The sequence below is a fragment of the Festucalex cinctus genome, chromosome 6, assembly GCF_051991245.1.
Source record: "Festucalex cinctus isolate MCC-2025b chromosome 6, RoL_Fcin_1.0, whole genome shotgun sequence".
NCBI classification, from domain to species: Eukaryota; Metazoa; Chordata; class Actinopteri; order Syngnathiformes; family Syngnathidae; genus Festucalex; species Festucalex cinctus.
Genome location: NC_135416.1, coordinates 326612 through 339724, shown reverse-complemented (window position 1 = coordinate 339724; position 13113 = coordinate 326612). Strand labels below are relative to the sequence as shown.

Below are 13113 nucleotides of genomic sequence, written 5' to 3'. Positions count from 1 at the left end.
CTGCCAGCTGCAACGACATCATCATCATCATCATCATCATCATCACGCCATCTCGGCAAAAAGTGGGCGTGGACTGACCTGCGGGTATTTGGACTTGAGACTTTTGTGCAGCTCCCGAAAGCGAGTGTAGCGGCGGAACACCGTCCACGTCTCGTCCTTCGCGCTCAGCTGTCACACGCACGCACACGCACGTCAACTTTGACCTTTCCCGCCGCGCCGCACGGGTGCCGCCGACCCACCTTGACCTCAAACTCAAAGTGCTCGTCCTTGCCCTGACCCCTCAGGACGTAGCGAGGGATGTGGACGCGGATTCGGTCCTCGCCCGCCGTCGTCGTCGTCGTCGTCGTCGTCGTCATCGTCATCGTGTCGTGATCGTGACGAGGGGAAGTCGTGCCGCCAACGCGCTGACGCTGGACGGGGACACAAAAGAAGAAGACGACCCGTGATCGGCCACGCCTCAAAATGGCAGCAAGAATTCAAACAACACAAAACAACCACAGATGAAAAACAAAAAAAACAACATCAGAAAAATCGAAACAATTAAAAACTAAACGCAAAATCAACAGGAAAAACAACAAAAACACAATAAGACCACAAAAAAGAAAAACCACCAAACTACAACAGGACAAAAATACTAATAAAAGCACAGCAAAAAAAGACATAAAACCACAGCAAAAAATCAATATAAAACCACAAAAAACAAAACCACAAAAACACAGCAAAAAAAAAAAAAAAACACAAAAATGAACCACAACAACAAAACTGCAACTAGAAAAAAAAGACTAAATGCATGAAAAAATAAAGAAAATCCAGCAACATTAAACCACAACAGCAACACAAAAACACTAGAGAAAAAAAAGCAGAAAACTACAAAAAAAACTACAAGAGGGGTGTCCAAACTTTTTTCTCTGAGTGCCACATACAAAAAAAAAAAAAAAAAAAAAAATCGAAGGATGCAAGTGCCACTTTAAAGTTTTTTTTTGCTGTGGGCCGCTTAAAAATGGATAGAGGGCCACAAATGGCCCCTGGGCCATAGTTTGGACACCTCTGAACTACAACAACAAAACCACAACAACCAAACCAGCAAGGACACAAAGACAGCAACCCACAACAACAACAACAATAATCATAACAGCAGCGACAAAAAAAATAAAAACAAAAAACAAACGAGAGCGGAACCACCAACAGTCGTTGGGCAACAAGACAAAACAAAAGCAAAATGACAGCAACAACAAAACCTCGGCGTGGGTTTTTTTTTTTCCTCAAGAAAAGAGTTAACATCCACATTAATTGACTTGACTTGACTTCCCTTTTTATTGATAAGCATTTCAATCAAATCCAGCCAATCGTTTTCAGGTGGGCGTGGTCAGCCACACAGCTGATCAATTAAGATGGCCGCCTCCGACACGCAGCCCAAAAGCAGCTTCCAGGAGTTGTCGCCGTGGACCCGGTCCTCTCCTCGGACGGCGAGCTCCTCCTCTTGGGCGGATCCCTTCCGATTAGCCGCACCCTCCCGACCGCTCGGCTCCGACGGGCGCCTGAAGACCACGTGGACCAGCACGCCCGCGGGACTCCGTCTCAGTAGCACGCCGCCGACATCCCGGCGGCGGCGCAGATCCGCCAGGCGGAAATGCGGTCGAAGGGACCCAGGCGGGGGCTCCTCGCGGATCAGGACCACGTGGGTGTCGGTCAGAAGGACCTGCAGGACGGCGCCGGAGCCGGCGCAGGCGGCGCAGGTGTACAGCAAAGGACGGATGGCGCCCAGCGGCGGCTTGTCACCGGTGGACATGTTGCCGTGGACCACGTAGAGGAGGTCCGCCAGATCCCGCTTGAATGAGGACGACAGGGTCAGGTGGTCCAAAAGGATTTGGGGTACCTCGGAGCTCCAGTCCAGGGACAGAAGCATCAGATCGCCGCGGAGCAGAGGCTGATGGCGGAAGCGGTCTGCAGACTGCGGGGAGACGGCGGTCAGAAGATTCCTGCACAAATCCTGACTCAGATCCTTGCTGAGCGTGTAGACCACAGCCAGGACTTCTCCGGAGCCAGCCTCCAGGCAGACGTGCTGGCCCGCCAGGCCCACGTGGACCTTGGCGATGCGCCCCAGGTCCAGACGCTGGGACACCACCAAGGAGTCCAGACCCTCCTGACCGGCAAGAACTTTCTGCTGCTCGGATCCACCCCCGGAAATCAACGTCAGCTGCCTTGCCGACACCAGCAGGCACGCCGCGCGCCGCTGAGGCTCCTCCCACGTGGCCGCCCAAAGCCAGAAGGCGCCCAAAGGAAGGCCCGCCAGCGTGGGCGGCACCAGAGACGCCATCGTTTCCAGCATGTGGCGGCGGGGGGCAGAGTGCAGCCGGTCCAAGTCCAGCGGCATCGGAAGCAGACGCTGCCGGAAGACGTGAGGGTAGTGGGTTGTCACGCGACATACGGAACCTTCCGATAGGTCGCCAACAGGAACAGGAAGTGGAAGGCCGCTGCCATTTGTCATCTTCAACGACATCACGTCGACTTCTGAGACCGTCTCGATGGGCTCTCCTGATTTTGTTCCCTTGGGTGCTTCTTCTCGTGACTCTTTCGGTGGTTTTGCTCGTGATGGTGGTTCGACTTCTACTGTTGTTTTTTGCAAGATCTCTTTCAATAGTTCTTTCAAGTGTCCTTTGGATTGCCGTTCCTTTTGGGAGAGATCTTGTGGATCCTTCGGTGGTTCCTTTCCTGGTCCCGATTTTAACGACTCCACTGCTCCTTTTTCGAACGTTTCCTCTTTTGCCGGATCTACTCGTGGTACTTCCGACGTCGGTTTTGAAGGCTCATCTGAGGGTTTTTCTGGTGGCTCCTGCTGCGTTTGTGCGTCGGCCAGTGAGACTGGAAGTTCTTTGGACATTTGGGTCACGTAGCGCACCACCAAGTTTTTGACGTCTGGTACGTTGTGAATGACCTCACCGGCGCTTCTGTACGCCGCCGACAAGGTTCCCAGCAGGAGGCCCAAAGCGGACCCGCTGTCAGCGGTTCCGGTACTCTCGTTTTCACTTTTGTTTTCACCCGAGCCGGCTCGGTTGCTGGTCGAGTCCGCCGGCCTGGGGTTCTGGGATCTTGGCCACCATTTGGTCGATTTATTGACCAACACGTCCAAGATGGACGGCGCCTCCCGGTCCCGACCTTCAGGTGACGTCTGCGTGCAAAGAGGACCGATGATGTCATCAGCCGTTGGACAATTTCGATTGGCGATGACTCGCACTTGATGTGCTCAATGATTGTGCGAGCCGGAAGATGATTGATTGATTGCCAATTGGCTTGATTGACGATCTCTTACCTGATGTTTGTACTTCCTGTTGGTTGCGTTCAATTATTATGCGATTTAGCGGATTAAGTAACTCAGGTCAGAGATTGATTGACAGGTGGCGATCACATTTCGACTTCCTGCTTGTCCAGTTGCCGATTTCAAACATTCAACAATCGATACCGAACCGCATCCCAAGCGACTGACGGCGGCGGAACGTTTACCTCCTCTGTGGATCTTCTCTCGCCAGGATTCTCCTCCTGCGGGGAAACAGAACCGCATCACAACGGAATCTTTGATCCAAAACAGTTTCTTAGGCCTGCCTGACGCTGCGCAAAACCCGAATCTTTCACCTTGTGAACATGTCTAAGCTCGGCCCTTCTCTGATGCTGAGAAACTCGTTCACGCTGTCCAGACTTTTGACAACTGCAACAACAACTCATTGGCAATTCTTCAAAACCTTCTCGAAGAACCTGAAGGCATCACTTCCGTTCTTCAAAACTTGCGCCGGCTCCCCGTAACCGCCAGACCCACCTGGATCATCCTATTCCGACTGCTCAGACCTACTCGGATCAAGTCCAGAACGTTCATACCCGACCAGATCAGCGAGCCCCCCAACCCGCAGACTCACCTGTAATGACTCGCAGGAGAGCGCCAGGTCCATCCCGGTTCTGGTCCCGTCGAGGTTTATCTGGCGCAGCCTCCGCTGAACCTCCTCCTCGATGTACAAGTGGATCCTGTTTGGAAGACCACGTGAAGACCAGCGTGGCATCCGGCTAGAAAATCTTCTGCCACGGCAGTACCTGTCGTCCGAGAGCGGAGCGAGCGTGTCGAGGTTCTGCAGGCGAGCCGCCGGCGTGTTGTCGTCCGCGTGACTTCTGATGCTCTCCTCCACTCCGCTGGCACGCTGGCTCGACTTGTGGCTCTCCGATGTCCGCATCCTGTCGGAACCAAAGTGGAAAGAGAATCTCGTCACAGGACGAGCGATGGGACGTCGATCAGTGGTGTCCAAACTTGGTCCTGGAATCCTGCAGGTTTTGGATGTTTCTCTTCTCCGACACACCTGAAGCTCATCAGCAAGCTCAGCATAAACCTGACAACGATCCTGTTCATGGAACAGGTGAGTTGGAGCAGAGAAACGTCCCAAACCTGCAGGACTTTGTCTCTGGCACTCGAGGACTGAGTTTGGACACCACTGAAGTCGATGTTTGATGAAGTTTCCAGACAACTTGATTCCAATGCGGGTACCTTGACTCGATTGGACTGGTTGCTTCTGTGCGAGGCGATTGGCATGTGTGCAGGTCCGGTTCCAGACGCGTCCCCAGGCCCCGGTCCTGGATGTCAGTCTCCGGAGAGACGTGGCATCTTGGGGCCGAGTGTCTCCTCTGGAGCCGGGCCGGCGCCTGCTCCATGGCCTCCCGCCGCTGCTCCTCCTCCTCGGCCTCCAAGATCTCCTTCTCCTCGCACCTCACCTCGTCCTCGTCCTCCGGCAGGTCCACGTGGGCCGTGAAGCGGGACGTCTCCTGCGGCTGCCGGACGCCGCCCAGGCCAGGAGGATCGGGGTCGTGTCCGTTGCGCTCCAGCGCCTCCAGACGCTCCAGCTCTCGGCCGACGAGCTCCTCGTCTTGCTCCTCCTCCCGCCGGCGTTGGAGTTGCTCCGGCAGGAGGTCGGAGGATCGTCTCTCCTGCGCAAAGCGTCGCTTCTCCTGCAGGAAGCGTCGCAGGCGGCTCTCCACGTCCCGACTGCGGCGACGCAGGCTCTCCTCCTGGCGCAGGATCCGCCGGCGCGCCTCCTTGCGCCGGCTCTCCACCTCGCGCTGGAGGCGCTGCAGCTTGGCCGTCTCGCTCTGCTGCTTGGCCTCCATCTCCTTGATCAAACGCCTGATGGCAAAAAAGGAAAAAAGTCGGCGTGTGGGCGTTGCCGCGCTAACGGTAGCGGCACCCACCTGGTGGTCTCCAGCTTGTCCAGCTCGTCACGCTGCTGACGCTCAAGCTCCGACCTGATGACGTCATCAGCGTGACTTCATCAGTCGCACGCACGCACGCACGCCCACCAAGATGTGGTTCGTACTTGGTACTCACCCGGGGTTGCAGAGCATGACGGCGGAGAGATTGTCGCAGGACTTGGACAGGTCGCTCATGGACAGGCTGAAGGTGGACAGCAGGCCGCTCTGATTGGGACAGGTGGGAAAAGGCGTCACCTGGCCGGCCGGACGACGGCAACAGATTTTCCGTCAAACGACCTTGCGCTTCTCACGCAGCTTGGCCGCCTCTTTGGGGTGGTTGAAGCGGAACATGTTGGTCCGGCCCAGCAGGACCACGGCGCCTTGGTTGAGCGGCGTGGGCGCGGCTACGTCGCCGCCGTTGACGGCGCAGAGGGCGGCGCCCAGCGGCACCAGCGTCACCGTGCCGCCGCGGTTCTCGAACACGCAGTGCTCGCTCTCCACGTCGGCGCCGTGGACGACTGCGGGCGGGAAATCAGGCGCCGCAGGATGTCAGACAAACCAAACGTGGCGCTTCCAGCGGTGGCGCCACCTGCTGCTTTGGCGCACGCTTGACATCTCATCAGCGCGGACGGACGTTTTCAAAATCAAGTCAAGTTTTGTTACATTTTTAGGTTTCGTTTCTACAGACATATTGAATTTTTTTTAAACCGAGTAAAACTTTTTTGTTATTCCATAGTTATTCAAACAAAATGTTTTTTAATATATGAAAAACTGATTTGAATTGAATTGTTTTTAACAATGTCTTTTTGATCAAGCTTTCCCTTTAAAAAAACAAAACAAAACAAAAACAGCTCAATGATGATCAAATAAATCAATAATCATTTGGATAATTGATGAATTATTTTTGAATTGAAAATTATCATTTTATGTTATTCATAAATAAATAAATGTATTGATAAATTAATTTACAAAATAAATGTTCTAAATTACATACGTATTGAATTGTAATGATGTTGTTTACTTGTGTGATTATTTTTTACATTAAATTTAAACACTTTTTTTTAAAAAATGAATATCTTAAAAATAGATATTTGTTGAACAAGTGTCCTTCCCAAAATGAACCAAATAATGTGAAGGTGATCCGTAATAGTGAGCGAAATTTGAAAAGTGACAACAACAAAAAAGAAAAGAAAAGAAAAGAAAAAAGAGGCGTCACCACTCACCGATGTCCTGCTCGGTGGCGGCGTCTTCTCTGCCCACGTACGTTGGACCCTCCTGACAACAAACGCAAAAAGAATCATGTTGCAAAAGTGGGCGGGGCCGGCGTGGCGCTGGTTTGCGGCGCTCGCCGTCTTCGTGGAGACCTTGAGGTGGTAGAGGATGATGCCGGTGCTGAGCAGGTCGTCGTCGATGGCGAGCAGGTGAGGCAATTGCGAGTCCAGAACCACGCCCGTTCCTTCCTTGCGCAGCGCCAGCGTCTCCTCCTGACCGGCGAGCACACGTCAACAGGTAACACGTCACACGTCACACGTCACACGGCACACGTCACACGTCACACGTCAACAGGTAACACGTCAACAGGTCACACGTCAACAGGTAACGGGAGAAAAAAATGAAAAAAGTACCTTGAGGATGTTCTGCGTCTCGTTCCACTTGTTGGTCCACTCCTTGGTCAGCTCCAGCACCTGCACGCACGCACGCACGCACGCACGCACACACGCACACGCAATGCTGTCACCATTTTTTTGTTGGCACGAAGGTTAAAAAAAAATAAAATAGAAATGGAAAGAAAACGAATATATATAAAAATACATTTTTATTTCATTTTTGAATTATTTTTGCTATATCCGTTTTTATTTTCACTTTCAGTCATTTATATACGTAGTACGGATCAAAAGTGCCAAAATTACAAATAAATAAATGATTAAAAGTGAAAATTAAAACGGATATAAAAAAATATAATTCAAAAATTAAATACAAATGTGTTTATGTGTGTGTATATATATTTTGTTTTCGATCTTTTTATTTCCATTTATACATTTATTTTATATAATTGCTGAATTAGATTTTTTTTACATCCGTTTTAGTCCTTTATGTATTTATTTGGTGATGTGATGTATTGATTTTGAATGTTGTCGGTTTTGGTCCTCCATAATGTTGAAGGTGATTTTGATGAAGTTATGAAAATGTGCGTACTGACCCTGGCTTCGTTCTGGTGCAGCCTCTCCTCCATGCTGAGCGCGGTGGGCGAGTCCAGCGGAGCGATCTGAAAGTATCGATCCATCGATCGATTCATTGACGCGCACACACATGCACACGCGCGCCGGCCGGCCGGGCTCACCTGTCCGCCGCGTAGCAGCAGCGCTTTGAGTCGCGCGATCTCGGCACGCAGCTGCCGGATGAGGCGCACGTTGGCGTCCTCGTTGACGGTGGGCTTGTTGAGGATGTTTTTGGCGCGGTTGGCGTAGCGCAACGTGCTCAGCGTCTCGCCGTAGTTGACGTCGGCGGGGGACACGGCTGAGGACGAGCATTTGCATTTGCAAAATAATATCATTCATTCAGTCAACCCAGATTTTTTTTTTTTTTGCCTTATTCAAATCTAGTGTAATTGCACATCCACTCCAGTAGGGGGCATTTGCCAGCCAATTGCGCAAAGCAATAATGGCTCCTCTTGCAACACTTTTATGAATAAATGTATATGATAAAGTATTTGTTGACATTTCTTTTTATATGATCACTTTGTGCACTTTAAGATCATTAAAAAAATATTTTGTCATGGTTGGAATGTTTCTGGGGGGAAACCATTGATAAAGGATTTTCTATTTAGCAATTAACTTTGTCCTCATTTTGTCCTTTTAAAAAAATTTTTTTAGGGAGGGCATGAACTATATATATATATTTTTTTCCCCTGTGTAACAAAAAATACAAAAAAATAATTGAGGATGCAAGTAGTTTTTTTGGGGTTTTTTTCCTGATTAATCAATCAGCCAGCTGATTCAATCAACCGATATTAGCTCACTGAAAATCATTTGAGTTTTTTGTTTTAATTAAAAAAAAAACTCAAAAGGAAATCCAAAGCGGCTGTAATAAAAATTGCAAAGGTGTAAGCAATTTGTGAAGTGAAATAAAAAAAGAAAAAAACCTCAAAAGGAAGTCCCAAGTAGCTGTTGTGCAACTTGCAAAAGTGTAAGCACCCCACCGTGGTCGGCATACTTGCGATCATGATGGTCTTGGAGTTCCCGCCCAGACTGTCCTTCAGCAGCCAGGTGAGAACCGAGTCCCGGTACGGCACGAACACCGACTTCCTCTTCTGGCCGCCGTTGGCGTTGCTGCCGTCGCCGCCGCAAAGGTCCGCTGCGCGCAAACTTGCGTCAGACTTTTTGCGTGCGGCCGCGTGCGCGTGCGCCAATTGTCATTTACCGAGTGCGGAGATGACGTTGCCCAGCGTGACCAGCGACTTGTTGATGTTGGCGCCCTCCTTGAGGCGGACGCCGCCGGCGCCGCTGGCGTCGGCGCGCTCGCTGCCGGCCAGGTCCACCAGGTGGATCTTGCTCAGCGTCTCGCTCGGCATCTCCGCGTCAAACTTGGCCTAAGCAAACAAGCAAACATCAGCAATGTTGCTTTTTACAAACAAATTGTGCTCTTTTTTTTTTGCAATCAATTCAAAAAACAATCAAAATGTCAACTTTTGTTGACATCATTTCTTTGGAATGACCCAACGACATGAATCAATCATGCAACGGCGGAGGCGGCGTTGTGGATTTGGTGGGCGTGGCCTGCCTGCGTGAAGTTGAGGGTGAAGATGGCGTGCGATCGGCTGCTGACGTCGTTCATGCCGGTGCTGGCGGTGGTGCGCTTGACGTTGCCCGCCTCCATCAGCTCCTCCACGTCGCCGTAGTTCTGCACCAGATGCTTGGACAGATCTGACGTCACACGCACACACAAATCGGTCCAGTTGTCACGGAAAGGGAGGACGACCCGCAGCCTCAACGCTAATTAGCGTTAGCGTCACGCTACTGTACTGAAAGGCAGAAAAAAATAATGGGCGGAAGTGCACCTGGAATCTCAGAAAACCGAAAAATTTTGATTTGATTTAAAAAAAAATATATATATATATATATATATATATTTATTTTTTATTTTTATTTTTTTCTCAGATTTTTTTCAACACATTACAACATAAGAATAAGATAACATTGAAAGCTATTCATCCATATCCAGCCAATAATGCCATCAACGTATATTTATATAATATATCATATATAATTTATATTATTATTATATTATTATATAATTAAAATAATAAATTAGATATATATATATATATATATATATATTAATAAATAATAGTTAATTATATTTATAATTTTATATATTTTTTGAAATTATTTTCTAGAAAACATAATCTATATAATGGCCTTTGAAAAGCGCTATAAAAAAATGAATGTATTATTATTATTATTAAAAGTCAATAAATGTGTGTGCGTGTGTGTGGTTCCTTTGAAAGCGTTGAAAATGCATCCGTGTCAAGATGTCAGTGCAGTTGAAGAGCGTGTGACCTTGTACGTAGGGTCCGTCCTTGGGATGCTCGCGGACCCTCAAGTTGTACGTCTCGGCCGACTTCCTCCTCAGGAGGTCCCTCACGCGCTCGTTGTAGATCTCCAGGTAGCTGTGGGGGGGGGAGCGGCAGGTGAGCGGCAGGTGAGCGCCAGCGCGGGCGGGCGGGCCGCATCGTCCCCGAGCTCACCTGACTTCCGTGCGGAAAGACGCCTCGTCCCGTCGCGCGGCCTCGCCGATGCGGCCGAACAGACCCTCGCAGATCCTCGGGGTCAAACCCGCGTCTCCCTGCAACATTCCTCACAATCAGCAACATTGCTTTGTGTTTTGTTTTCCCAACGCCAATGAAACCGATCGGTGTGTCCCGTTACCGGATTTCCCATCATGGTGTAGGACTTCCCCGATCCCGTCTGGCCGTAGGCCAGAACGCAAGCGTTGTAGCCCTCAAACGCCGCCGTCAGCACGTCGCAGCCCAAATCGCCAAACACCTGTCGCACAGGTACCTGACAATTCAGACTCAAGTTTTCACGCGACTTTTTCTCCACTTGCTGACAACTGAATATGACCTCACCTGTGCTAAGGAAGCAGGTCATGACTCACCTGTTTTCTGGGTTTGGTCAGCAAAGTGAGCCATGATTGGTTGTTACCTGTTTCCTCAGCACAGGTGAGGTCGAAGGAGGACCAAAACAGCCAAAATTCTAATTAAATAAATGACTACATCAATAATGACTAAAATTCAAATAAAAAACGGATATTACAAAATATTATTCAAAAATGAAATACAAATGTATTCATGTGTATATATACACATATATCTATATATTTTGTTGCTTTTATTTCGATTTATATATATTTTTTCAGTTTTTGAAACTTAAATTTTTCCACTTGCTGTTGACTGAAGATGACTTCTATGGAGGACCAAAACTGCCAAAATTCAAAATTAATAAATGGCTAAATAAATAAATACAAGTGAAAAGAAATACGGATATAAAAAAAATATAATTAAAAAATTCAATACAAATGTATTCATTTATGTGTTTGCATTCAAAGTCAAAACTTTCCTCGTGACGGGAATCACAACCTCCATGTGACAAAAATGATTTTTAACAGTCAAATATGTTGACCTTCTCCTGCGAGACGAAGGCGGAGCTTCTGGAGTCGGCCGAGTCGTACGAGAAGTCGTAGGTGAACGTTTTGGTGGGATCTCGCGTCGGGTCTCCCGCCACGCCTTCTGACGCCTTTGGAGAAAAACAAAAAAAACAACAACAAAAACAGATGATGATGATGATGATGGTGATGATGATGATGGTGGTGATGCTTTTTCGGGTTTTCCGCTTTCAACAAATCCAACACGTTTTCAACAAGTACGCCACCTTGGGGTTGCTGATGGAGGTTTTGGTGCCGTCCATCTTGATGATGCACTTGGCCGACAAGTCCTTCTCCCTGCAAGAGCAACAAAAAAGAAAAAAAAAGCCACGTCAACCTTCTTCGGCTTCAGTTGTCACCAGGGTTGCTATTATTATAGTTGAGTCAGTTTTGATTTCGTTTTGAGATTTGTTTTTTTATTTAATTAATTTTCAGGGTGCTTCTGTTAGTTTTTATTACTTTCAGTTATTTAATAAGTACTTAGTTTTAGTTTTTATTTGAATGTGTATGACTTGTGCGCAATATTTAAAAAACGGCATGGGAGCGACGTCATGTGAAGCTGCTTTTCTATTGGCTGCTGCAAGATGACGTCACTTCCGTGTGACACTTTAGTATTACGAGCCGTTTTTTACATTCATGGCAATTTTGTAATCATGGAATGCAACAATCAAACTGGTAATTGAATTTGCATGAACTGCACAGCCGACACATCCGCTGAAAAATGACGTGATTGGCCCCAATTTTTGATCACACGATCAGAAAGTGAGACAATCCTGCTGTTTTATTGATTTTTTCATCATGTTGTATATATTAGCTTGCTGCTGTAACCATTTTTTCCCCTGCTGTGCAATTAACGTGCAAGTAGATAAAATAATCAGTAAATGTGAACCAGCCAAAAGAAAGTGAATTCACAAAATATGCTACTTGAGACCACAAATGAGGTTGAATGTTGTTGACCCTGAACCAAAAATGACTTTGACCTCGCTTGGCCTGGAGACAAAAGTGCAAAAGTTCAACTCATTTCTTTCTAATCAAGTTTGCTTCTGTTAAACATTCACCAGCTGCTGTCACAACACGAATGGTCAGATTACTTCTACTGTTTTTATTATTACTTGCAACATGTTGAGTTTTGTTTTGTTTCGTTAATATATAAAAGTGTCGGTGTTTATCATCGTCCTGATTGATGTTCCACAAGCACCGTTGCTGTCATTTGCTCAACTCACCGTCTGTTCATGGGTCGGACGCGGACAGCCACCCGAACCGATGCCATGGCTCATCCCCGCCCGTGTCCGTCCGGTCCGCTTTGGCTGCTTGAGGGCAGACGAGTAGCGGAAGCTGGCTAGCTAGTTAGCCGCTAGCAGGAAGAGGAGGAAGAGGACCGGCTACAAAAACGCACCACCAGACACCACAAAAGTGTCCAAATAAGAAAAAGAGAGAAGACGAGTGGGTCTCCGGAGCAGCAGGCGGGCGTTGTACTGACGAGGGCCGGAAAGAAGCGAAGCGGAGCGGCAGCTGGTTGACGACATTAGCCGGCGAGAACTGCGTTTGATTGGCCAACTGGAAGCCGGTGCGAAACTGTAAACAGGAAGAGCTGTTCTTCTTCGTGGACGCCAACACGGCCCAAAAGCACCAAACGAAGTCTCACGGCCCAATTACGCCGCCAGTGGTGACACTAGGGACTTCAAGTACGTCAAAGTAAGTCAAGTAGTTGACGCAAACTAATTGTACCTTTTCTGTGGCCTTACTTGGATAAAATAAAAAGAACGAAAAATAAATATCTTAATAAATAAATGATGACGACATCACGACAGGGAACTTTAGGCGCATGAATGAATGGATAGCTGATAGCACATACTCGCCGTTGAAGTCACAGGGCGGCCATCTTGTTACTCCCACCTCGCCAGCAGACTACTTTGGTACACGTACAGATGAGATCGACAATAATAATAATAATAATAATAATAATAATAATAATAATAATAATAATAATAATAATAATAATAATAATAATAATAATAATAATAATAATAATAATAACAAGCGGATGGTATGCTGCTTTAAAGACCCCTTTTTTTTATCGCCCAGTTCCTGAGACCCCAATATTAGATTTGGCAGAGGCATCTTTTGTTGAATTGCAGTTATAAATCTTTAATAAAAAATAAAGAAGTAAAAGTTTCCTCCTGGACT

The 13113-nt window shown here is 47.8% G+C and overlaps 1 protein-coding gene across 1 annotated transcript; it reads right to left on the bottom strand.

The window, feature by feature from the left end:
* Positions 1-416: 416 nt before the first annotated feature.
* kif16ba (kinesin family member 16Ba) lies at positions 417-12791 on the bottom strand. The gene is made up of 22 exons (XM_077523202.1): positions 12150-12791; positions 11154-11223; positions 10905-11018; positions 10152-10268; positions 9971-10068; positions 9783-9892; positions 9004-9146; positions 8644-8812; positions 8437-8577; positions 7565-7740; positions 7424-7489; positions 6849-6908; positions 6588-6707; positions 6447-6498; positions 5521-5741; positions 5360-5448; positions 5224-5277; positions 4526-5158; positions 4081-4218; positions 3909-4014; positions 3502-3537; positions 417-3169 (listed from the first exon to the last, which is right to left on the bottom strand). The coding sequence occupies exons 1-22, from the start codon at positions 12194-12196 to the stop codon at positions 1367-1369; spliced, it is 4563 nt and encodes a 1520-aa protein (XP_077379328.1). The 5' UTR covers positions 12197-12791; the 3' UTR covers positions 417-1366.
* Positions 12792-13113: the final 322 nt, after the last annotated feature.

Bases quoted from the DNA above. Each gene is read 5' to 3' on its own strand.
- kif16ba (XM_077523202.1), bottom strand. From the start codon at position 12,196: ATGGCATCGGTTCGGGTGGCTGTCCGCGTCCGACCCATGAACAGACG. The intron at 8,813-9,003 runs GCAGGCCACGCC...TTGTTTGCTTAG, and splicing joins TCACCCTCAACTTCACGCAG to GCCAAGTTTGACGCGGAGAT. The intron at 8,578-8,643 runs GTAAATGACAAT...GTTTGCGCGCAG, and splicing joins CAACGTCATCTCCGCACTCG to CGGACCTTTGCGGCGGCGAC.